The 26,896-nt window shown below is 37.4% G+C and overlaps 1 protein-coding gene across 5 annotated transcripts in view; it reads left to right on the top strand.

The window, feature by feature from the left end:
- The window catches only part of LOC123763305 (general transcription factor 3C polypeptide 3), a 627,296-nt gene extending 605,568 nt beyond the window's left edge, over positions 1-21,728 (top strand). For all 5 annotated transcript variants that reach the window (XM_069302985.1, XM_045750452.2, XM_045750454.2 and 2 more), the window contains 13 exons: positions 848-985; positions 2,400-2,519; positions 4,435-4,614; positions 5,351-5,484; positions 7,682-7,859; positions 10,652-10,777; positions 11,320-11,490; positions 13,165-13,383; positions 14,705-14,877; positions 16,657-16,858; positions 18,892-19,124; positions 19,385-19,579; positions 20,893-21,728. In XM_069302985.1, coding sequence (XP_069159086.1) covers positions 848-985; positions 2,400-2,519; positions 4,435-4,614; positions 5,351-5,484; positions 7,682-7,859; positions 10,652-10,777; positions 11,320-11,490; positions 13,165-13,383; positions 14,705-14,877; positions 16,657-16,858; positions 18,892-19,124; positions 19,385-19,579; positions 20,893-21,628 — 2,805 coding nt within the window. In that variant the 3' untranslated portion in view covers positions 21,629-21,728. The remainder of the gene's footprint in view (positions 1-847; positions 986-2,399; positions 2,520-4,434; positions 4,615-5,350; positions 5,485-7,681; positions 7,860-10,651; positions 10,778-11,319; positions 11,491-13,164; positions 13,384-14,704; positions 14,878-16,656; positions 16,859-18,891; positions 19,125-19,384; positions 19,580-20,892) is intronic.
- The last annotated feature ends 5,168 nt before the right edge of the window (positions 21,729-26,896 follow it).

The following is a 26,896-nucleotide window of genomic DNA, read 5'->3' as shown; positions in this document are numbered from 1 at the left end:
TTGAAATTTTTTAATTTATTTTGTCACATACACTAAAATATATGTACTGGTAATAGTATTTTAATAGGAATGGTGGGGTTAGCCCCCTTAACCAGACATACTTTATTTAGTGAAAAGTGGAAAACCAGGAATTTCTATGTCCAAATTATCCATTAAATAGGAATATGGGTAATTCTGCCTTTTTTGAAAATGGGGGTGACATTTGCATACAGTATTTCCAATCTAGGGGAACTATTCATTGGTCCAGAGATTTTGTGGAAAGAAATTTCAGTCGTAGGCATAGTTCTTCTGCCATTTCCTTTAAGGCTTAGGATTGGATTCCATCCACACCTGGGGCTTTTGGGTCTTTTAGTTTGTCATTGTTCTTCCTGATTATGTTGCATGTTATGGTTATACACTGTATTCCTAAATTCATTCTCTTTACCTCCTTCAAACATTTGTGTGGGTGATGGGATGTCGTCTAACCTTTCTAGTGTGAATACTGAAGTAAAATATTCATTTAGTGTGTTTGCTGCCCTTTTATCATCCATTATAATTTGGTTAGTCTCATCTTTTAATGTATGTATAGCCTTACTGCATGTCCTCCGACACAGTGAATTGAATTATTTTACATGAGTCACTTTTATTACATGTATATAGCTCAAGTGTTACAGAACAGACAGGAAAGTGAGGAGAATGATCATGAGGAAATAATGGACAGTTTCATTGCCGATGCTTGAAATACTTGGGAAGAATCTGTATGTTCCATAATATACTTTATAATTCATATATGAATGATATATACAGTAGAGGATAAATTCTATGCATATTACCAATTTCAAAGTACACACCAAGACATAATTTTCAGATGGATTCTACCTTGAAGATGTCAGAAATAGGGACAACAGATCACGTAGAAGTAGAGATGATCGAAGCTGAACCGGCTGACGAAGATGACAATGAAGAAGAAGATGGGCAGCAGAATGAATATACTGATCTTCTATCTGTAAGTCTGAAGTGGTCACAAAGCTGTATGATTGTGAGTTACTTAAGAAACAGTTAGGGTGTTAGGAGAAATTATTTACCAAAATGAAATGTAATGGACAATAGACCTTCCAAAATATAGATTATACAGTATTGGTTTGGATCCAATCCCAATTCCAGAATAAACTGGATTTCCAAACAATTGCCATTTTTTTTACTATTTATTGCCAAATGTTCTTGATTATTATTTTTGCCAATTATACATGTTTCTGTGTATCTAGTATCACAATAGAAGTCATACTAATGCACTGACAAGGGAAGTAAACCAGCTTTAATCAATTCTGAATCTACATCATGATGAATCACCATGTTAAAGATTACAAGGCTCTCTCTAGCCTCATCAAATAATCAGGCCCTCTCAGGAGTCAATGCAGTGGGACTATTGAACTAGTAATTACTACCTCGCTTATGGGGGGAAATTCAGTCTGCTACTGCAGAAGTTAGTCCCACAAAAGTCATTGGCAGCATATGCAGAATTCAGTTTTTATTTCAGATTAACTTTACAATAAGTAAACTCATCTCTCAATGGCCCTGTGTCTTTAGTACAGTATTGGATCAAACTTTCCTCAAAGAGCAAAATTTATCAGGAAATCAGTTAACACTCGATCCAAAAATTTATTTTCTGTAAATTGTGAAGAAAAGGCACTTTAAAAAAAAATTGTATAAATTTAATTTAAGAAAGAAAATTAAATACAGGTATACCATCTTGAAAGTGTTTATAAGTCCACCAAATACTATGCATGAATCTCTCACTGATTAACTATTCTCTCACCTTCAAGGTTTATAAACACTGAATGGACACACTCCACCTCAAGTGGAGTGTGTTCAAGTTATTGACTTCAAGCTCAAGTTATACCTTTGACGCATCTTGTAATATGACAAAAATTATGTCCTTCGCCTCGGGGTGGTGGAAGGGGAAATTATTTACGATCCTTACCTATTTGCATGGCATTTTGAATGCTGTTTTACAGTATACCAACAGTACAGTACAGTGGTCTGTGTCCGTGAATCTCGATGAAGGATCCTGGGTTCAGTCCCAGGGTAAGATAAATGGCTGGGCACATTTCCTTTCACCTGATGCCTCTGTTCACCTATCAGTAAATATGTACCGGGAATTAGTCGACTGCTGTGAGTTGCATCTCAGGGAAGGGCAGTAGTTAAGGGGAGCTCAGTAATCTAAGTACTTCTTCTTCTAAGCTGCTGCTTCTCTGACAATGTGAAATATGAACACAGATGATATTATATCATCTGTGCTCATATTTCATACCTTTAAAACGAAAATATTTAAAAATAAGTTATTGCGATTAAAAAAAAGCAAAATGGTAATGCCTTTTAATATGGTGTAATACAGTATAATTAATTGTTATATTTTGCAGATGGAGCCCCTTAATGCCGAGATGTCAGAAATTCTAGAGCATAACGACTTTGCAAGAGAGTCTCCAAGTGTTTACTCATCAGCCATCTCAGAGGAAAGAGAAGTCTTGGGGCTGCCACATGTATGTATATATTGGTAACATTTTTTCTTCCGTGTCTGTCGGAATTTGTATTTTCTGACCACCACTATATGTACATGAGATGTGAATGGCTTCTTTGAGTGGATTTCTAGAAGACATATTTATTGCCAAAACTACTCATCAATTTGCAAATTAAATTCACCAAAATATTATTAGACTTTGACTTTGCCCTTTACTATTGTCAGTAACAATAGCTTTTATTAAAAAGTAGTTCTCGGTCTATCACCAAATAAATGTGCTTTGAAGAAATCCAGGATTTTTCCCCAATACAGGAGTTTAATGCTGGACTTATTTTTGTATTCTGTATTTTAACACACATGATAAAAATATATGTATTTACTTTAATAAGCATAAATATTTACTTCAATTTACCTGCGGGTCACTCTCTCCAGTGACCTCAATGAGGACAGGAAGCCAGTAGCTTGTAAGTGGTTCCCTCATTTCTTCTGATGATTTTATTGAACTGGATTTTAATTTTCAGTTCTGTTTGGCATTTATGCCTTTGGTGGGTAGGTGTTTATAACTATGGGTGAATAAGCATCTTTTGTTTTCCATACTGCATTGTGGCTTATTGAGCTTGAAACCATTGCTTCATGTTTGTTTGAAAGAAGTGGTCTGGATGAATATTCTCCAAATTGTTTGGTATTTTAAAAGTCTCGATAAGATCAGCCCTGACATGTCTGGTTTGCAGTATTGTTAGGCCTGTGACCCTTGATCATTATTGTAGGTCTGCTGAGTCCCTCTTCAGGAGTGGGAACAACCAGAATACCCACCAAAGGGACAAGGTCAATTTGACCATTCCTGAGGCTAGGTGACCAGAATACAGTGGCGGGAAGGTTACTCGACCCGAAAGCCTTGACCAGTGCAGGGGCAGTGCTAGTGGGCACCCTGGGAAGGGAACCAAAGCACATGCAGCTGAAGCAAAGCAAAGCCAAACCCACCCTACAAGCTGGATAAAAAACATGCATGTGAAACAAAAACTGAAATCTAGAACATAATGCAAAGCAAATGGTCTCCGTATGAATAAGTTCAAGGTGTTGGCATTCTGTACTGTGAGTTTCACTCTAATTTTGAATGTTTTTCTTGTTCCATGTGAATTGTTTGTGGACTTTGATGGTTTCGAGGCTTGGAGCTTTGTTAACCTTCTAGTTGTCTGTAAAGCATAGCTGACTTTCTGGATTCCTTCCTGGTGTGGTGGTGAATTGTCACTTGCTCTCTATGCCTCTTTTAAGGGAGTCAGATTTTGTTTCTGGTCTTCAGTAGGCCAACGAGAACTCTTGCATCTGATGTGACCCATTTGCATGGAGCAAACTCAACGAGATAACTTCAGGGAGGCACTGGGGGCTTTCCCAGAAACAATGGATTTTTCATGGATTTAAATTCACTTAATTGTTTTGTATTAATTTCCACAGTGCAAATAGGAGTTCTGAAAGTGACATATAATAAAATTATTAGAGCAGATACTGTTCTATATGATGGTTGAGGGCCACTGGGCTAACAACGCTGCAGACAAGGCATGACAGGGGAGATCTAATACAAACCTTCAAAATGCTAAACAATTTGGACGGTCAATCTGGACACTTTCTTCAAAAGGTCAGATGTAACACGAATGAGAAGCAACGGGTTCAGGCTCAACAAGCCACAATGTATGACAGAAAAGAGGAGCTGCTTTTTCACCCATAGGGTTGTAAACCCGAAGAACCGCCTTCCCACCAAACCCCAAAAAAAGCCAAAACTCTGCTGGTTTTAAAATACAGATAGAAAAGATCATTCAGGCAAATGAGGGGGGGTAGGGCCTTTGACAAGTCACCAGTTTCCTGTTCTCGTCGAGGTCACTAGTATTAGTGGCCCTCAGGTGAATTCAGGTAAATGTCAATAGTTTTGTTTGGTTTTGCAGACAATTCCAACAATTGAAGCAGTGGATGTTAGTATGGAGAACTATTTGCATATGACAGTAGCAGAAGCAACAGGAGAAGAAACGGAAGATGACGAGGAACCCATTACAGAGCCCGTGGACAGGAAAAGCCAGGACGAACTCATAAATCGTCTTATGACAGATGGAATGTCCTTCTCAGAGGTACTGTAAAATAACATGTGTACTTGAATTAATTAAAGAAATACCTGTATAACAGTTTAGATGTTAGAGAAAAGATAATCGTAACACTTTCTTGTTATGGTAGGCAATGGAATTAAGTCTTGAGCAAATTCTTTAAATAAATTTTTGAAGAATTATTATTGATTGTTAAGAATTGTTATTGAGATTGCTAATATTAAAATAGAAATGTACTTAAATTTGCATATTCATTACAGGTAGCATTTGTAAAACTGGTTTCTTATGCATATTTGTATTGATAGTTACCATAAATTTAAGTTTTCTCTGTTAAACAACTTTTTTGATTTTGCACCTTCTTTCTTCATTTAGCTTGATTTAACTTCACACAGAGAGTAATGAAAATAATTTAAATCTTAAAGTGTTATAATATATGAAAGCTCTGGTTGTAGTGCCGGGTTCTAGTGTTCATACCCGGTATGCCAAACAGGAAACCATAGCTATTGTTACCTAGTTGTTGGGAGACATCTCGGTCAGGTAGCTGCAAAGAGCCACCAGGAGGCTCACCCAGAAAGAGGAATTTTGTTACATTCAATGCTGGCTTTTTCCATCCAGGGCAAAATAAAAAAAAATTTGTGTATTAGCAAATCAGTTTCTGTTATTAATTGTGTATCATGGTCATTTTTTATTTCTTAATATCAAATTTGGTCAAGCCCTACTTATTTTTTGCTATATGCCTACTTCACATAGTCATATGTTGCAGGTGGCAGCTCTGTGGGGAGAAGATGCTGATGCAGACAGTGATGTAGAGGACATTCCACCAGCTCCCGAAGGCACTTTTGAGGTGAAAGAGGATCATGCAGCCGAGTTTGAAAAGGAGCTTAATGAACAACAGCGGTAATATTATTTTTGATGGTACCCAGTATATGAATGTGATAAAGAAGTTTGGTGACCTGTATCTACTGTTTGCGTATTTATCCGAGTGTAATAATAAATTTACTTTATTCCTAAAATATTCAGAGGAGCATATTACAGTTGTTATCATAGTAGGTATAATACAGTATTTGTATATTATATAAAACTTTTCTTTTGTTTGCAAAAGTTTTCTTTTGCAAACAGAGTGGTAGACGGCTGGAACAAGCTTAGTGAGAAGGTGGTGGAGGCCAAAACCGTCAGTAGTTTCAAAGTGTTATACGACAAAGAATACTGGGAAGACGGGACACCACGAGCGTAGCTCTCATCATGTAACTACACTTAGGTACTGTAATTACACACACACACACACACACACACACACACACACACACACACACACACACACACACACACCTGGTAGCCTGATCCTGATAGAGAGAACTGCCTGTATACTAGAGACAACGGCCTGTATAGTAGAGTCAGCGGTCTGTATACTACAGTCAGCAGCCTGTATACTAGAGACAACGGTTTGTATATTAGTCACCAAACTGTATACTAGAGCCAGTGGTCTATATAATAGAGTCAACGGCCTGTATACTAAAGTCAGCAGCCTGTATACTAGAGTCAGCAGCCTGTATACTAGAGTCAGCAGCCTGTATACTAGAGTCAGCAGCCTGTATACTAGAGTCAGCAGCCTGTATACTAGAGTCAGCAGCCTGTATACTAGAGTCAGCGGCCTGTATACTATATATACTACCAGCGGCCTGGTAGCCTGATAGAGGGGGGCCTGGTAGCCTGGTGGATAGCGCGCAGGACTCGTAATTCTGTGGCGTGGGTTCGATTCCCGCACCTGGCAGAAACAAATGAGCAAAAATTCTTTCACCCTGAATGCCCCTGTTACCTAGCAGTAAATAGGTACCTGGGAGTTAGTCAGCTGTCACGGGCTGCTTCCTGGGGTGTGTGTGTGTGGTGTGGAAAAAAAAATAGTTAGTAAACAGTTGATTGACAGTTGAGAGGCGGGCCGAAAGAGCAAAGCTCAACCCCCGCAAACACAACTAGGTGAATACACACACACACACACACGCACACGCACATGCACGCATGCGAGCGCGGGTGGTACGCAAACAAGGGGACACAGGTGGAAACTGAGTACTGAAATGAGCCACTTGGATGTTAGAAAGAACTTTTTTAGTGTCAAGAGTAGTTAACAGATGGAATGCATTAGGCAGTGATGTGGTGGAGGCTGACTCCAAACACAGTTTCAAATATAGATATGATAGAGCCCAGTAGGCTCAGGACTCTGTACACCATTCGATTGACAGTTGAGAGGCGGAACCTAAGAGCCAGAGCTCAACTCCCACAAGCACAACTAGGTTAGTACACACACATGGCAAAGGGCAACTGCTTGCCATTGGCAGGCATGACTTATGTCTGGCAGAAACTGCCAGACACAAGTCCTGACGTCTACCAGACATTAGGCGTCATGTACAGACCGCAATATGTTTAAAACATGTTTATGTCAAACTGAACACGGTACATGAATTTGCAATAAATAAGTAGAATAAAATCCAAATCTGTATATTTTAATTTAGAAAGAATTATTTTTTAAGAATTCAAGTGTGTTATCTTGAGGTTATCTTGAGATGATTTCGGGGCTTTAGTGTCCCTGCGACCTGGTCCTCGACCAGGCCTCCACCCCTAGGAAGCAGCCCGTGACAGCTGACTAACACCCAGGTACCTATTTTACTGCTAGGTAACAGGGGCATAGGGTGAAAAAAACTCTGCCCATTGTTTCTCGCCGGCGCCCGGGATCAAACCCGGGACCACAGGATCACAAGTCCAGCATGCTGTCCTCTCGGCCGACCGGCTCCCTATTTGTGTTCGGACCGTGTTTGACAAAACAGTACTGTAATATATCGGCCATTCCCCCTCAACTCAACTCTCAGCCATAGAAGATGATATTGCTCATGTTGAGAATACTTGCTGTAATGCATATGTTTTTCAAGAGGAGAATGTCAAAATAATTAAGATTTCAAAAGAATAATATGATGTTTGTAGAATGGACTAATTCTGCAAAAGTACTTGTTATCTGGTGTATGTTTTTTTAAGCATTTAATATCATCTTGAGCCAGACAATATTGTGATAACAAAATATATTGGGTACTGTAATTACTTTCAGATACCAGTTGAAGCGTAAAGGCGGTAAAGAAAAACGGAGACGACGACGTTTGCCAGCCGCTTTGCAGGGCCTCATGGGTGAAGCCAACCTGCGGTACGCCCGCTGCGAATACGACGAAGCCATAAAGATGTGCATGGAGGTTATAAGACAGTTTTCACATTCACCGGAGCCATATCAGGTACATTTGACTACTTGAAATATTCTAGCACCATTTCGTAGTTTGCAGTGCAGGTGAGTATTCTTTGTTACACATTCTTAAGAGAGAATTGACTATAACGAGGCCCTTGAATTAAAAAAAAATCCTGCCACAACATGCTCAACATGAACCATAGTCCTGGCTTTGTTGCTGTTGACTCTTCCCTTTTACAGTACATACTTAAATGCCCCAACCATTTAAACAAATGTGACGCGACTTAAGCCTACCCCTTTTTTCCCCTTTTCTTTTTCTTATCTTTTCTCTTACCTTCCTCTTACTCTTATTCTTACCTCATCCCATTCTTACCTTTCATCCCATTCTTACCTATCATCGTATTCTTGCCTTTCATCTTATTCTTACCTCACTCTCTTGCCTTATTTATTTGCCAGTACTGGCCTCTTCTCTCACACGACTTGATAATAGTCCAGGATGGACTAAAAGCTGTTGTTTCTCCATTTTCCGACGTGTGGTTTGGTTACATAAAAAAAAAAAATCTGAATAATGTTTGGTGGTAAAGGCAGTGGGGAAATGCATGGCAGCCTCCAACTGTTTACTTCAGGCAGCTCGTCCCAGCTTCCTAGTCCACCACACCATCTCCTTTTATGTTGCTTCACTTATTATGCTTGCCAGACTGCATCATCATGGGAGCTCCCTCATTTACAAACTTTTCATTCATATTCTTTTTCTTTTTATCTCAGTGCACACTGTCCACAGTGTGCTCTAAGAGGCCAGTTAATGCACATAGTAGCAATGTTGCTCAAAAGATGAAGAAAAAGGCTATTTTGCTTGAAATGAAGGATTATATAATATAGCACTTTTTAAATCTGGAGAAAAAAGTTAGCAACTCGAGTAACAGAACTTGAGGCCTTTACCACACAAACTGCTCTTACTATTATTGCCCTTACTATATAGCACCAGTATTATTGCCAAGACACAAAGCATGATGCTAGTAAATGAAGTAACACAAACAAGGAAGCACAGTGCACTTAGTGTAAAATACAAAAGGAATTGCTGGGCATGGGGGCCGAGCACCAGAATCAGCGCCACGTGCCCTCAGGATACATCGTTGATTTAGATCAAGATGCACAGTTTGTTCAGTGATCTCAAGAAGTAAGGCAGTAAAAGTGCAGAAAGTGAGCAATTTGTTTGCAATACTAGTGGTTTTTCCTAAGAAATAAAGCACTTCAATTTGCATTGCTTTGACTTTGTAGGGCTAATGTGTCACCAGCACCAGACTGAAGTTTAGAAGAAACTTTTTAATGGTTTTTGCAGCAATAAGTGATAACATTAATTGGAATACTGTATCTTGTTCATTTTCAAGACTCGGCCACTATTTAGGGCTACAAAATAATGATTAACAAAAATATGAAATGTAAAAAAAAAATGAGAACACAATAAGTTACAGTGTATGTAGGAAAAAGAAGACAGATTAACATATTTAATTTTTGTTTTCTATTTTTAATCTAAAATATATAAAATTCCTTGGCGATTATGCTTATTGCTAGACTATAGAGGAATTTATGTTCGTCACAGAAGGGAAACTAAAGAGGAGAGTCACCACTGCAGAAAACACAAACCTACCAGGCACAAAAATTATATCTTTGATCACTTGTCAGTTAATGTCCAGACACACGAAGGGCTTGTCAACACATACGTGAGAAATGTTCACAAATTTATCATAATCTTAATGCACAAACAAAACCTGAAGTGGTTATGGATAATACACACTACTTAACTGAAGTACTGTTCTCCGTATGCCTTCATGGCCTGCAGCCACGGTTAGTCAGGATGCAAATTGAATACTGTAGTTTGGGTTAAAAAGCTTTGTTGTGGTGTCGGTGCTGCAACTTGTAGCATTTTAATGTCCTAGTGGATGAATCAGTAGTTAGCTAGAGCACCGCTTGGCATGTCCATGATGCCAACTTTCCACTGGAAAGGCTTTTGAGGTTATGTTATGCACTTTTCTATCATCATTTGATTGGGTGTTCCCTAATGTCAAGGTTGATCCATTATGAACTGTCTGAATAGCTACCTGTTATGATTGTGACAGCCTAACTAGAGATCAGTAGCATCGTGCCTTTAGTCAGCACCAGGGTGAGCCGGTTTGCTCAGCAACAATTTATACAAAATCTTTACCCAAAGAAACAGTTTTGGGTATAGAAAGCCAGTGAGCCTATTTTGAAGACGGTGTGACTGCTTTTAATTTGTTAAATTATGACCTTTGTTCTGTGGAGGTCCCACAAAGGTTATTCAAAACATATTCAAACATAACTTCTTAAATATAGGTTTAATCAGGCTAAAAAACACATAGTATAGTACTTGGAAAATCTTAACCACTGATTCAGCCTTGAGCTTGGGAAAGCCATTGGGCCTCTTTTCAGAAAGCTTGTAAAATACAGTATACTGTAGCTGGTTATTATTTCAGTTTCACACTGTCAATCTAGCTATATCACCTCAAATACTGTGCAGTGTGCAAATAAAATTGTACATACCGTACTGTATTATAATAGGTACATAAGTGCGTAATATAATTTGTTGTCATCAAATTTTTAGTCTTGCAACACACACTGTTTTATCCAGGATGTTCAGTAATGTACAGTACTGTATATCAACATTGATTAGGGAGTTCACTTTGTCTTATATTTTTGAAGTTGAATAACAACAATATTTGCTTTCCACTAACATTATACAGATACTGTAATAAATAAATTCATAGCTTACTTTTTTAATAACAGTTTTAGCAGTGTGACTGAAAATGTCTTATCATTTGACAGACCTTAGGAATGATATATGAAGAGAAGAAGATGGTGAACAAGTCCTTGCAGTTTCTCCTCATTGCGGCATTTCTTAGCCCAAATGCTGAGGAATGGGAGAAGTTAGCCGACTTGTCTCTTCATCAGGTTGGTCCGTTTGTATTGAATATTAGCTTGTACATAAATGTTCCTTATTGTTTTTGTTTCTTATGCAAAATATTTGACAATGTATCAGTATGATTTAGTAATATTATACATGTACTGTATTAGTTTTGAGAATATGTGTTTTATGAAATCAGACTAACAATCAAGTCGCCAGCATACTGCTGCCACAGTTATGCTGCAAGCAAAATGAAATAGATTACTCAATAATAATGACACTATTAAGCCACAGGTCTTAGTATAAAGTATAGTTTATACTACTTTATACTGCTATTGCAGCATATAGTAGTATAAAGCATTATATGACAAAAAGTGCTGGGAAGATGGGACACCACGAGCATAGCTCTCATCCTGTAACTACACTTAGGTAATTACTTAGATAATTACAGGTGAAGTAGCAATCTCATCCATCCTCGTCCTTACAAGCTCTGTGATCATCTGCTCGGATGTTTTATCAATTATGCCTTCATTTAATTAGAAATAATGCCATTCTAATCTCTCAAATGTCAAAATCATCCTTCTTCTAGGGAGATATCCAGCAAGCAGTGTTCTGTTGGGGCCGAGCTATTAAAGCCAACCCACAGAATCTGGACTACCACTGGGCTCGATGTGACCTCCTTGAGCAGCTGGGAGAGAAACTGAAAGCTTTGAAGGGCTACTCACACATGCTCAAGTACCTGAGAACTGATCAGGGAAAGGTAAGTAATAGTTGTGATAAAAGTGAAATGAGAAAATTAATGATAGTAAATATTCATGGGGAAAAAATATTGGATAATTGAAAGACATTTGTGATTAAGATATTGCAATTCTAAGCATTGCGTTAGAATGTTAGTAGAACCAGCGGGAATGACAGAAGCGAGAACTGGTATCGTTTCTAAGGATGAACAGTTTAATAATGTGCTAGTTTTATGCAAGAGGTAGGTCAAGGAAAGTGAGAATGTAGAATAGAATGAAGTAACTTTGTCAGAGAGGAAGTGAAAGAAACTCAGAGAAGTAAGGTTATACAGCGTACTTGCTAATTCATGTAAAGTGGTATGGAGTATTGAATTACTTGGTAGTGCTCACATTTTAAATATCTATGGGGAGTAAAATCTAGCTCTTCATACTATATGAAGAAGATAACCTCTTCATACAGTAAACAACTATAAACAATAGCAAAATGGTTTTTCACAGGTGTGGGTTAACTTCACCGCATCCTCATAAATATATCACAACCCATATTTACATCATTTGTTTAAAAACCAGGAAATAATAACTAAAGTCAACATATGATGACAACCACATTACATTGATATCTTCATTACTTTATATTTACTTGAGTTGAACTCTAGTACAAAGGATCAATGTATGATAATACAGTAACCGCATTTTAAGGGAGGGAGGGAGGGAATTATCAGGGAAGAGTGCCAAGCCATTAAGACTATATAGCACTTGAATGGGGTCAGGATAAGGATTTGGGATGGGATAGGGAAAGGGGGGGGGGGGAGAAGGAATATTGCCCAACCTCTTGGACAGTCGGGGATTGAATGCCGACCTGTATGAAGCGAAACTGTCGCTCTACCTTCCAGTCCAGGTGATTGGGCCCACATTTTAAGGACTAACATGGTCTTTTATGAATTTAAACTTGTGTTCTATTTAGTGTTTATATATTTAACATTTTTATTTATATTCATTTTTTTTATACTGTTTCATCCATTGGTACACTTCAATCACAACACCCCTTGCTTTTTGGCCCTTTCTAGAGAATGTAAATTAAGCTTTCTTAATTTATCTTGATATGTGAGGTTTCTATTTCCTAGGATTAACTTTGTCATTCTGTTGGACCTGTTGAAGTCCAACCTATAGTATGGTGACCAAAACTAAACTGCATAATGTAAATGGGGTCTAACAAGAGAAAGATAAAGCTGAAGAATAACATTAGATGCTTTATTGCTGAAGCTTCTAGAAATACATTCCTGTATCATGTTTGCTTTGTTTCATGTTTCATACATATATGCATTGTTTGTTTTGCTTTAGATCCCTTATTAACCTGATTCCCAGGATCTTTTTCATAATCAAGTGCCATTAAATTTTGCAATTTTAACATTATTTAGCTCAGTAGTTGCCAACCTTTTATTGGTGGGGAACATCCTTATTTTCTAAATCTGTGTCTCAAAGAACCTTGCAACCCACCACTTGGGAACATTGATCTGGAAACTTATCATTATTACCTAGACACAGAACCCTACATTTTTCAGCATTAAACTGCACCTGCCAATATGAAAATTTAGGAAGACATCAAATAAATAAAGGGGGGAAGAATTATAGCATGAGTGGTCGAAAGATGGAAGGGTTTGTGGATATATTTTAGTCTGCTTGTATCTTGATTGCAGGATGGTCTCAAGCTGGCCAAAGAGATCGCAAAAATTCATTACGAGAACAAGGATGTCCACCTAGCTCGAGATGCAATGGAAACGGCTTTCACAAAGTACCCGTCGTATGTCACCCCCGAGGACGTCAACCTTATGCTGGAAGTCTTGATGCATCAACAAGAATATCTCCGCTGTGTACAAATTCTCGTTCTTCATGGGGGCGTACGTCTGTTACATAAGGTAACAAGGTGTAATTTATAATTTAAAGGTTACCCCCTCTTCCCTCGTGGAAAAGGAGAGGGGCCTGTTGCATGGGTGACAGCTTCTTCCCCTGTGTCACCCTACCTTGGCTTTGCGCCCTGGAGAAACCATTCCAGACCGTCAACCAGAATGTAACTCCATAGTCTCCTGAGACTGATGGATGCCTACTACTACTACTACAGTACAACTACTAGTACAAATCCATGTAGGAAACAATAGAGCAGAATAAATATTTGTATGCTTAAACTACATAAAATTCCTTAATAATCTGTTTTCTTGTATTTATGATATTTAATAGATTTGTAATATTTTTAGCCTTGATCCATATCTTCTACTTTTAAAAAGGTCTGCAAAAGCAGTTTTTTCTTCTATGAAATATATTTTTCAAGGGACAGTGTGCACAAAAAGAACGTACCTCTTTCTTCATAGAGATGCACACTATTAAAAATAAGGAAACTATCACCCTTTCCCCTCCTTTCAAAAGAAAAGAGACACTAAAAATAATGAAGCAAAATGTGTGATCTGAGGCTGATTTTCATACTTAGTTTTATTGTACAAGTAGTTTGATATTCTCGGTACCAATGACTTAGATTGGCACTGAAATTAACGTCCTGAATAGTCAAACATTAACTTCGTGAACCTGATTAAAGATCGGGGTATTTACCTTTCATAGATTCAGTTCATCAATATTCCTATCATGTTTATGCTGAGAATCAACTGTTGTTGATGTAACTTCATATTTGTTTCATTATAAATCATGCTGAAAATTTAGGATAATGATAAATAAGTATTTAAAAAAAAGTTACATACAATTAGTGTTGAATCTCATAAACTGTGGAAGAACTGCAGTGTACTTTAAGCATGTGGGAAATGTATAGAAATAATGAGGAGGTATAGCATAACAAATGTGGAAAATAACCAATTCGGTGCTACCTAAAGGTGATGCCCAAGAAAAGAATTGTTGCTTCCTTTTTACGGACCCAACCACTTGGGCTGGACAGTAGAGCAACAGTCTCGCTTCATCCAGGCTGGCGTTCAATTCCCGGCTGTCCAAGTGGTTGGACACCATTCCTTTTCCCCATCCCATCCCAAGTCCTTATCCTGATCCATTCCCAGTGCTATATAGTCTATTGGCTTGGCACTTTCTCTCTGATTGTTCCCTTTCCTTCCTTTTACAGGAGTAAAAGGAAGGGAATACTGTGTGGAAGTATTGTCCACACAGTACCTGTGTGGACAATAAGAGGTCTGCAGGTCCACAAAGATTTTGGAGATTTTCTCATATGAATTTATAATTTGACAGGATATCGATGAAGAAGAATTGCAAGAACGAGAGTTAGAAGACCAGCTATCAGTCGCTACTGAATGTTTTGTTCCTCTTGACCTGCCGATTGATCTCCGAACTAAGCTGACTGTCGCTCTTATCCATGTTAAGGCCTTTGAACTTGCTGACCCTCTAGTGGAGTTGCTGATGAAGTAAGTACAATATTTAATACTATATTTGATGAAATCTAAATCTAAGCATATATTTTGCTTACAATCTGAAAATTGTTTACATTACATTTTGTGAAAATCACATCTTCAATTTATAATGAATCTTCTAAAAGTAATGGGAGATGCAGATCTATATATAAATTAGCATTTGTCCCTTGTTTTTTAACTGTTACCTTAGTTTTTGTATTTTGTGACCAACCCTCTCCATCCTTCGGTGATATTATGGTGGCTCTTGATGGTCACTCTTTCCAGAAACTAAGGTAACAGGTATATTAAAAATAAACAGTTCCTCCTACCTCGTCCCTTATTCTAATCCTTTCAAGTTCTAATTAGTCTTACGTAATGGTTTGGTGCTTTCTCCTTATAGTTCCCTTCCCCTTCTTTCCAAAACCCATTCTTAAGTCTACTAAGTACTAAAAAGGACTCCATATATATAAAACCTAGACAATCCAGACTGGCTCCAGACCCATTTTGCATTTTTAAGTACAGGGCTTTCTATTTCTGAGCTAGGGTAAAGTCACTGATATTTGGCCACTAGCCCAAAAAAGCTTTAGTGCCTGTACCATTGGAATGAATGAAACTACAAAACTACCAGGATCATTTTGAAGCATAAAGGGCATACTGTATATATAAATAAATAAATGTAGCAAAAATGTGAACATGCCGTTTTCCACAGCTCTGCATGCTTTTTTTCAAGTGGTAAGAATGTTTGGGATTTTATTTTCTTCGATTAGTTCTCTCTTATTTTCAGATGTATGTAAGATACATAAACTATATAATAACACAGGAATAGACACCCGGACATGTGCATTATGGGTAATGATATGGCTGGATACCAGTATTGCCCCTGGTAGCAGTATTTGGCCACACAAACCAAGTATTGTGTCACCAAGTTATTTACAAGCACCGCCAATCCAAACTGATGCACCATGTTACGTTTCATATTAATATCAGTACTTAATGGTTAGTGGTTCCAGTGGAGCACACCACTAGACATGGGGTAGTCTTGATACTTGTGTCCTTCCATATGGTTTAGGGTAAGGAATCGGCTCGACACTGGTCAGGGGTTGAAAGGTGCTTCTTGTCTCAGCTCTACAGCTGGTATTTCCTCTTCTTTGTTGGAGAGTTAAGTTTGATTGAAAGCATTGACAGATAAAATGATGTGGTTTCCATTGATTCCACTTTGACTTACATGAACACTTCATGCTCTCTATAGCCTGTATCCAGGTTGTGAAGCTACTGTACTTCCCTACTCAGTTTGAGTGTGATACAGTACTTTGGTTGTGCATGTGAAGGAGTCAGATGGTTAAGTGCTTGATACGTTCCTCTGAATCCAATCCTCGTGGTAAACAATCTCATGAGATTTATCACTCCTGTTGTGAGATGGGGTCCATCTCACAACAATTGCTCATATTCTACATCTTGCATTCCAGATGCCACTGTGTCTGTAGTTCATCAAGTGGTGGCAAGCCATGTGTGCATAGATTCCCTAGACCTCAAAGATATGATAAAATATCACATATTGACATGTACTATTCCAGTATAGGGTTAAAGATTGCCATGGCTGGTACTTAGCCAGTACATTCAAACCTTCAAATAATATTTAAATAAAAATCTAAGCAAATAATACTTAATATTTTAAATATTCATTATGAAATTGTTATATTGTTTTATTTTGTTTTTAACTACTGTATTTCTGTAATTATTATAGATTTTTGCTCAAAAATAGTGTTAAACAGGCCTTTGTTTTGTTTTTGTCAGTGAATCTGAGGAAGAGTTTGGGGACTTGTACTTAGACATAGCAGAAGCCTATATGAGCGCGGACAATCACGAAGCAGCACTACCCCTGTTACGTCCACTGATCGACTCAAACCATTACAATGTAGCTGCTGTGTGGCTCCAATATGGAGAGTGTTTGGCAGCTGTCGATCAAATGGAGGATGCAGCTCAGGCATATTGTCAAGTAAGTTTGAATTACAGTAATTGCTAATGAATGCATGAAATAACTCGTCTTGCAAGAAAAGAAGAAGAATGTTGTTAGGAAAAAAAACACAGAAGAAAGTTTTGACTGCATTTGTGCCTTAGTGAAGGTCAGGTTTTGTTGTTAAGAGTCACTAGTGGTTTTTTGATGAGAAGAGTGCAGTTATCATCCAACATATTTACAATCATAAACTATGAATACTGTAAATACAAATTTGTTTCTTACCATCTGTGGTAATCCCTTTAATGAATTAAAATATGAATGTGAATGGATCTGTTCTTGGAAACCAGTAACCTTAAGACTGTTAACATCAATAGAAAGAAACTGAATAACAGTAGTAGATTTATTAATAATGCTCATTGATCACCTTGTTTATTATTGCAATAATTCTTCTCAATTATTGGATGGTTAAATTTTTGGTAGTGCCTCTTTTATCTATATTTGGGGGAGATATTCTTTAGAAATCTAATAGCGAGAATCAAGTTTTCGAGTTAGTATACTAATTAATAATATTAAGTTATGCTTTGAAAACAGACTATAGTGCACTTATAAAAATTATTGAATAAAGTAATGTATAAAGTAAAATATACTGAAGCAATTATTCATTATGTATTGGACCTTGAACAGCAGGTTTTTTGGCATTTGCAATGTATGGGATTGACTTTTGCTTTTGGGGGTATTTTTTAAGCCATGTAATTTTCCATTACTGGGCAAGCCTGATAGGCTCATTGAGGTCTCCCTGGGGCCAATTATTTAATTTTCCTAGGATATAACTTGCAACACTTGCCTAACTCCCAGGTACCCTTTTAATGATTGATTTGAGAGTTTGATCAAAGAAGACTGTTTAAATATTAGATTAGATTTTGTATTCAGGTAAAGGTACATGCATTGAAGATGAACAGATGAACAACCCCTTAGAACAGTCTGATTGACAAGACAACCAACCTGGAGGCTTGGTCAGAGACCGGGCTAAAGGGATGTTGATCCTTGGAATCATCAACAGGTTGCCGATTGCAATCAACCTAAGAAAGGGATCTCGATCAGCATCAATAATTTATTTTTGACGGGCTACATTATTCCATTAGTAGAGGACTGTAATATGTGCAAAAGAGAAAGGATTATGTAAGGTTTTGAAGTATTTGTAAACATAAGTTTATTTATATGCAGTACTAGAATTATGTATATATTGAAGGGGATATTTATGACTAATGAATTGTCAATGAAAAGCTAATGTTAGAAGGACTTATGGATCCAACTTATAAAGAATGGAGTTTGCAGTACTTCAAACTGTTCATGCAAAATGTTTCCTATGCTTAACACTTCAAATAGACAGTTTTCAGTGTTGTGTCAGGCTCATTTGGTGAACACTAGGGGTTTTAAGCAAGTATTCAAGAACATGTGCATGCATATATGAGATGTGCTGTATCACTTGATAAATCACTGTCACTGTCTTAGGGTAAGTGACACGTAGGAAAGCGTCCTCAGTTGCTCGCGCACTGGAAGCTGAGTAAACAACTCCGCAATCTCAGGATTTGATTGAGCACTTGTTCAAGTGCTGACAGTGAACCTCAGCTGGAGCTACATGTGTGTGTCTGCCTCGCACAAGATCAATAAAACAGCAATATAATAAGCTAAAAATTGTATACCATGACTCGCTTTTCAGTAGAGACAAACAGAACCTCAAGCATACAACAGCTGCAACCGCATGTGGCATGTAACGGACACATGGTGGTGAGGTCAACTCCTTGTGATAGCTGGCCCTGGTACCAATTTAATGTATTTTTAATGAAATTATTAAACTGTGATATTTTTGTAGTAATAAGCTGTGTATTTCTTTTATTTTGTATATGTATTGTATCTTCATATCTATACAAAGCACGAGAAATATGAATGCCAAAACAGATGATAGATTGCAGGTGAGAGTCTTTTGAAATGTGTGTTTTTGACTGAAGTAGCCTAGAGTAGTGTATGAAGTGGTTTAGAATGTAATTGGCTCGTTTTATTTCTATCATCAGGTTGTCAAATTAGCACCACAGCATGCTGAAGCCAGATTGACTCTTTCATCAATTTTGCAATCTCTTGGTCGCCTGGATGAAGCTCTGCTCATCCTCAACCAAGAGAGTGACTCTGAACCTCTTGACTCCCAGCTTCTGTATCAGCGGTGCAAAATTCTCCTAGACCAAAATCTTGTTGATGATTTCATCAATGCTGCAAAACTGCTTTTCCGCAGACATTTCATTCATATCCGGTAAGAGTGTACACAGACTGGTTTTACAGTCTTTGCTTTATCAAACACAATTTTTTGTTATAGAATACTTTACTATATCTGATAGAAAGTATGGAAATACAAGCATATTAGGCTAATATTGTACTTTTAGTACCAGTATCATTTTGTTGCTGAGCTATGTAATATTGCAATTATTCCCAGAATTGCTATAGCCTAGATTTTCTGTGAAGTAATGAATTCCAGTTGTTAGTCTTATGCAAATATATATCTGTTTCCCTCAGGAATCGGGATGAAGCAGAAGCCATGCTTAGCAACAAGAAATTAAGTAATAAGTATGAAGCTATTCGGGAACTTCGTCGGTCAAAGAACGAGAATCTTGAAGACAATGGGCCAGCATTTACTGGACCTGATGTTCCGCTAGAAGATCAGTGGGATATCTTTACCACAGTATGCAACATTCTTCATGACAAGGGCAGGTAGGATGAAATGCATGCACACTGTTTCTCTGCATGGCCTTTTTTTTAAAGGTCTTTTGTTACAAAAAAATGACATTACAGTACAATATTTCGTATTTTTTTCAGATTCGCTACATAGCTACATCATCATTTGCTTTAATTAAAAAAATTACATTAATCATACATACTGCAGTAAAAATGCATTAATGCTCCTCTGGAAAGGAGTACACTATTTAAGTTTTCCTGATATGGTAATAGATTCAATCTTAAATGGCAATGTGATGTCAGTATTAAAATATGTACGGCATACACGGTCCGAGTGTTTATCCGTAAATCAATATGACACAATAAACATTCACCGTGATCATAAACATGAACATTTATAGTCTCCTCTCTTGTAGACTGGGTAGTGGGCTTCATTAATTTAAGAAAATATGGCTGTGTGCGTGTTCCATATCATCCAGAAATAGTTTGCAGAGGGAAGTAGTAACCCAAGATACAATTCAGTGTTACTAAGCAGTATAGCTGTAATTATTTGTAATGTAATATCTTGTGAAAGAGCAAAATACAGGCTTTATTTTGTTACTTTACCCTTTAAAATACCAAAAATTAAAACCATCATGCATGTCAATTATGATTTAAGGAAACAGATAACTGCCATTTGTTGAAAGAATATCAGTGACCCATGATGGATTAGCTGGTCTTAAGTCAAGATAATCTCAAAGCCATGACAAGCTCAAATCACTTGGCAAGCAATGTAGAAAATATGTTATTAATTACAAAAATTAGCCAACACTAAAATTCTGACATTGTTAAAATACTTAATATTAATTTATTTAATATAATTTATAGGAAATTTTGTATTGCATATGACCTTTAAACAGTAATTTTTTGTAATGTTCATGTGAACTAAAAGGTTTTAGAACACACTAAGTCAGCACAATAATGGTGCTTTTACGTTAGTAATTTTTAATTAAACTTAACCGTTGTGAGCTACTAAATTTTATGTGGTGGTACTTGTCTCACCATGTGTAATTATGTAAGTGTAGTTACAGGATGAGGGCTATGCTCATGGTGAGCATAGATAAATAGTGTCTTCCCAGTACAGTACTGTACAATACTCTTTGTTGTATAATAATTTGAAACTACTGCCAGTTTTGGCCTCCACCAACTTCTCACTTCGCTTGTTCCAATTAACAAAAGCTTGTGTGTGTGTGTAAATTGTATACAATTTAGTTTTCATCTCCACCCGACTGAAAATAGTAAACAAGGTTGTGCTGATGAGGAATTTTTTGTAGAAATTCGCCTTAAAAATTTATTTTATTACTTTTCAGATTTGAAGAACTGGAAAGAATGACCTTCAGTGCACTTGGGTCTAAAGATTTCATGAGGGAGAAGGAACGTGCCCGAGAAATAGATTTTATGTGTCTACTGGCATGCATTTATAACGATAGTTCCTATTTTGCATATAACATCATGCGAGAGTTAGTTATAAAAAACCCAGACAACACGAGATGCTGGAACTTGCTCAATCTCATCATTTCTAAAGCTGACGACTTTCGACATAATCGGTTTTTGCTGCGTCTTACACACAAACACCCTGATTTAGTTGCTTTAGGATTATTGAATGGCCACAACTGTTTGGTTGCAGGGACATACAAATACTCCTTAGCAGAATACACTCAAGCTTTTAAACAAGACCCCTTAAATCCACTCATTCCACTTATGTTAGGTTTGACATTCACGCACATGGCTTGTCAGAAATTCAGTGGTAAAAAGCATTCCTTAGTTGTTCAGGCATGTGCATTCTTAAACACCTACGTAGAGATGCGTGGAGAGTGTCAAGAGTCGATGTATAACTTGGGTCGAGCGTTTCATCAGCTGAATCTCCTGCCACAAGCAATCCATTACTATAAGCTTGCTCTTGACTGCCCTACCGTGGAGGAACCACCTAATGGGCCTAGGCTTGATTTATCTCGTGAGATTGCCTTTAACTTGGCTCTCATTTACCAAAATAGTGGTTCGCCTAACTTAGCCAGGATGTATTTGTACAAATATATTAGAGTTTAAATTTAATACATGTTCATTTATAGGAGTGTTTAAAAGATGCTTCTTTCAACATGCCACACTGTATAAACTTTATAAAGAAATAATAAATCTTTGTTAAATATGAATAATTTTGTTAGTCCACTGCCCATCTTGCTGTACTGACAGAGATGGTTTATTATGGTTTCTACCTGCACTTGAGTATTTAATTGTCCCCCAGCTCAATAGGTTTCGGGCGATGTGGATATGATGCACACTGTTTGCATACAGTTGAGTCAGGAAATCTAACTATTCTCTGACATCTTTATTTATTATCCTCAACACAGCTGAAACCATTGTACCTCTCATGGTTGATCCAGTCAAAAAATTAGTCTCCCATTAATTTAACAGATGGCAGTAATGTTGTGTATCTGCCATCTTCTGCCAATGCCAATGGAAGGAGGGGCATCTTCTCAATCTTCTCTTAAAAACATAATATCCAAAAAAGAAAGTATGTGTGATCTAAATAAAAAATGAAAGACTTCAAGAATGGCTGAAGTAACTGGATATTCATTAAAAGGTGATGGTGGTAGTGTAGATTGGATGCACAAGCTGTGTGTAAACATCAGAAAGATGCTGAATAATTGGATGAGAAAAGAAATAACTTTGAGTGGATGGTGTAGAATGGAAGCTTTATAGGAATTAGCATATTGAGTAAATCGGCAAGAGTGTGTAAAAATAGTAATGTATAATTAAATATATAAACTAAATATAATTTATATTTTTGTGGTTGCAAAATGTGATAGTACTTGAATCAAGAAAATAGTGCCTAGACTGCGATATGTGACCTTTATATATGCCTTAAAATTGTGTTTGAAGTCATACAAGGTTCACCCAGGTCCTTTGACCTAGTAATTGCTGCTGTTTGTGGCAACAAAATTAAATTTCACCCTGTGCATTTGCACCAAAAATAGTCAATTATACCTACGTCAAACACTTGTACTGACGCCTGATACCTATTTTTACATAATTAATGTATATTATCCTACTGTGTACATTGTAACATGTTGTGTACAAGCAAGATATATTTAGTATATTTATGCACATTGGAGGTAATTTGCTAGCTTAAACGTTTTGTATCCAAATGTTTATTTCTTCTTATTCAACACTTATTCAGTTTTGAGTCCTATAGCATAAGTGGTTATTCAACTGTACCAATCTGGTGTGCCGCCATTTAACTGCTATATCCAAGTATGAAGACCTCTCCTTCAAACAGACATTTCTGCATTGGAAAAGCACTAATGATAAGACTAACAGCACTTCAAATTAGACATGACATGGGCTGATCTCATTGAGACCTTTAAAATACTGAACAAGTTGGAGGATATTAATCCAGACCACCTCTTTAAAGGGTCAAATGTAACACACAAAAGGTGTAACTACTTCAAGCTCAATAAGCCACATTGTAGGACAGAAAACAGGAGATTCACCTATAGGGTTATAAACTCATAAACTCGTGGAACTGCCTAACTGCTGACACTCTAAATACCAAGACATTACTTCAGTTCAAACTCCTGTTGACAAGCTACCAGCTTCCGGTCCCCATCAAGGCCACTAGAGAGATGATAATCTACAGATATACTGTATTCAGGTGAGTTTTCTCAAATGCTAACCCACGTATTCTAAGCAACACAGTAAATACTGAACTAAAAAAAAAATCCATTTGTGGCTCGATGCCATTAAACTCGCCCTTAACATTGAAAAATGTGAGAAAATCAGTAGGAGCCACAAGGAGGATTCAAACCTATGCTCTGGGTACTCCCAAGCACATGCCTCAGATCACTTCATCACTACATAATGGGTCCTACTGATTAATCTCATTGATTCATCACGTTAATAGGATTGTGCATTTAAAAAATTATTACATATTGTTTGGAAACAAGTCCACCAATCAAATCAAAATACGAATTAACAATTCGTATTCGATTCCCAAATTGAAAGCAGTGTAGATAGGAAATAACTGTGTGCTCACATTGACAACAAACTGAATTTCAATTGCCATATACAAAATTAAAAAAAAAGTAAAAGACTATCGTACAGGCATTTTCTCTAAAATCTTATACTACGTATCATACCCCACTCTATCTCCGTAACACTATTATTCAATCATCTGTCCATAGCTTGCCTACAGTATCTTGTGTTTGGCAATCTACATCTTCGACCGTTAATTACCTGCGTTTACCTGAGGGACATGATTTCTCTTAGTATCTTTGATGTGAACATGAAGCTGGCAGCTTATCAAAGGTCCCCCCATTTGCCCTGATGAATTTATCCATGAATAATTACTCAATATAAATCAGCAAATTGAACAATATCAATCTCTAATCCCAGGCAGTATTCAGTACTGTACTCTTACTGAAATCCTTGAATATGTTTAATAATTTGTATCGTCAGAAACAGGAAGCCTGTACTGTATACATTCATAATACATATGCTTAAAACAATCGGGTGATCATATGTCTCTTATACTACCCAGTAATCTGTTCCACAAATCAACAACCCTGTTTCTAGACTTTTGTCTATAAGGAAAAGTAGGTAATGGTTCAATAGTATAAATCTGTGGTGCACTTAGATTATTGTATCCAAGCATGGAGACCTCATTTTTAGAAGGACATAGTTGCTCTGGAGAAGGTGAAACACAAGGCAACAAAAGTCATTCCAGAGCTAAGTCATCTCTCGTATCAGGAACGCTTGAAGGCCATAGCGCTAACAACTGCAAACCATGACAGTGTGGATCTCATTGAAACTTGAAATACTGAAAAAGTTTTTTACCTGAATTTACCAGAGGCCACTAATACTACTGACCTCGACGAGGACAGGAAGCCGGCGTCTTGTCAAAGGTTCCCCCATTTTCCCTGACGATCTTCCCGAGCTATATTTTAAAAGCCAGCAAAGATTAGGGAAAGTATAGGTCCATTAAAAACTGAGACAGGTCAAATAACGGATAATGACAAAGAGATGAGTAGTATTTTTAATAAATGTTTTATCTCTGTATTTACTGAAAAGGAACGGAACTATATGCCATCAGCCGAACAGGTCTATGTGGGTGGGGACGAGGACAGGTTGACTAGTTTAGCAGTTACCAGGGAGGATGTAATTAAACAAATAGTAAAACTCAAACCAAACAAATCCCCAGGGCCTGATGAAGTGTTTGCCAGGGTGCTTAAATAATGCAGAGAGGAGCTTTGTGAGCCACTTTCTACCATATTTAATAAGTCAATAGAGTCATGGAAGGTTGCTAATGTAGTACCAATTTTTAAGAAAGGAGATAGATCACTTGCATCAAATTATTGGCCAATTAGCCTAACGTCTATTGTGGGAAAGCCATGAATCACAACATGGTTTTACAAATGGCCGTTCATGTTTAACAAATTTGCTATCTTTTTATTCCAGCATAGTTGAGGCAGTTGATAGTGGTAAGGATTGTAATGTTGTGTACCTTTACTTTAGCAAAATTTTTTATACAATGCCACATGAAAGACTGATTTAAAAGATATAGGCTCATGGTATTAGGGGGTGCTATACTAAGTTGGATTAGGGCATGGCTATACCAAAGAAAACGAGTTAGTATAAATGGGGGTTAAGTCTGAGTGGGAAAATGTTGTAAGTGGAGTTCCTCGAGGCAAATATTTCATTCAAAATGATCTGCTACCAGTCATTTTAGCCAAATATCCCCAGTTTGCTAATTGTAGGTAGTAACTAAGTGATTGTAACCTGTTCACCGCTACCCACTGGATGGGGGCGGTGTGCAGGACAAACATATCAATTGTGACACTAGCTCTCCACATATGTCAGTTACTTAATTTAGAAACTGTACTTGTGGCTGATCTCGAACCCATTGATGAGGTGACGACTTATACTGAATTTTGTAACTAGCTCATCAAGACTTGATTAGCTAAATGAATTGTGGGGTTCAGTCCCTGAACCCATTATGTGCCTCTGTAACCCTTTCCACTACCGCCCTCAAGATGGGTATGGGTTGCATAATAAATGAACTAAACTAACTCAAGGCTCTGTCCTGGTACCTCTGTTGTTTATAATATATATAAATGATTTAGATTCAGGTTTGAGTAGCAACATTTGCAAATTTGCTGTTGATACGAATATCGGTAGGGAAATAAACACGGAAGACTCACAATCACTTCAAGTCGATCTAAATAGGGTTTTGGAATGATCAAAAGATTGGCAGATGCAGTTTAATACTGATAAATGTAAAGTTTTGAAGCTAGGTAATGATGATAGAGTCACAAGATACGAGCTAGATGGTGTTGAGATTGCGAAATGGATCTAGGAGTTATGATTAGAAAGAATTTAAAACCAAAGGATCAATGCATGAATGTTTGTAATAAAGCAAATAGGACACTGGGATTTATTAATCGAAGCGTTAGTAAGAAGACACTTGGCCTTGTTGTTCAGCTATTTCTTGCTCTGGTTATGCCCCATTTAGATTATGCAGTTCAGTTTTGGTTGCCGTACTATAGAATGGATATAAATTCACTTGAACGTGTCCAGCGTAGGATGGCAAAGTTAATTCCCCAAATTGAAACCTTTCATATAAAGAAAGATTAACAAAGCTTAAATTGCATTTAGATTTAGTTTAGTTTAAATCTAAATTTAGATTTAAATCAAATTAAATCTAAATTTAGATTTAGGAAAAGACTTGGGTAAATACTGGTTCGGTAATAGGGTTGTTGATTTGTGGAACCAATTACCGCGTAACGTGGTGGAGGTGGGGTCCCTTTATTGTTTCAAGCGTGAGTTGGACATGCATTTGAGTGGAATCGGTTGGTTATAAATAGGATCTGTCTCGTATGGGCCAATAGCTAGGCCTTCTGCAGTTACCTTTGTTCTTATGTTAACTCTTGCTTGGAATAGGTGTCACTTTATGGTGCGGCGATGGAGCTCCTACTGAGATTTCCTCGTCTGAGGAGTCCGTAGCGTATTCCGTAGTTGGTGGGTTTGTCTTTGTTCTTGCAGCCTGAGGTAGTCTCAGGTGTCGTGAATTGGTGGTATAATATATTTCGGGAGCGTGTATGGTGTTGTTAGTAGTCGTAGACAAGACGTTAGCGAGCGCGTCGGCTGAGATGGTGATTGTAAGGGTATTGGGAGATTTGAAGCGCCTGGGGCTTGGATGGTTCTGGAGGCCTAACTACACACTCAGACCTTGACAAAGCACTCAGAAGAGTGCGAAAGATTTAGTGTAAATCTTTACATACAATTTACAAATATAGAAGTGTAGGTTTTTAGCCTATA

The sequence above is a fragment of the Procambarus clarkii genome, chromosome 49 (genome assembly GCF_040958095.1).
Source record: "Procambarus clarkii isolate CNS0578487 chromosome 49, FALCON_Pclarkii_2.0, whole genome shotgun sequence".
Classification (NCBI taxonomy): Eukaryota; Metazoa; Arthropoda; class Malacostraca; order Decapoda; family Cambaridae; genus Procambarus; species Procambarus clarkii.
This window is presented reverse-complemented; position numbering and strand designations above follow the sequence as displayed.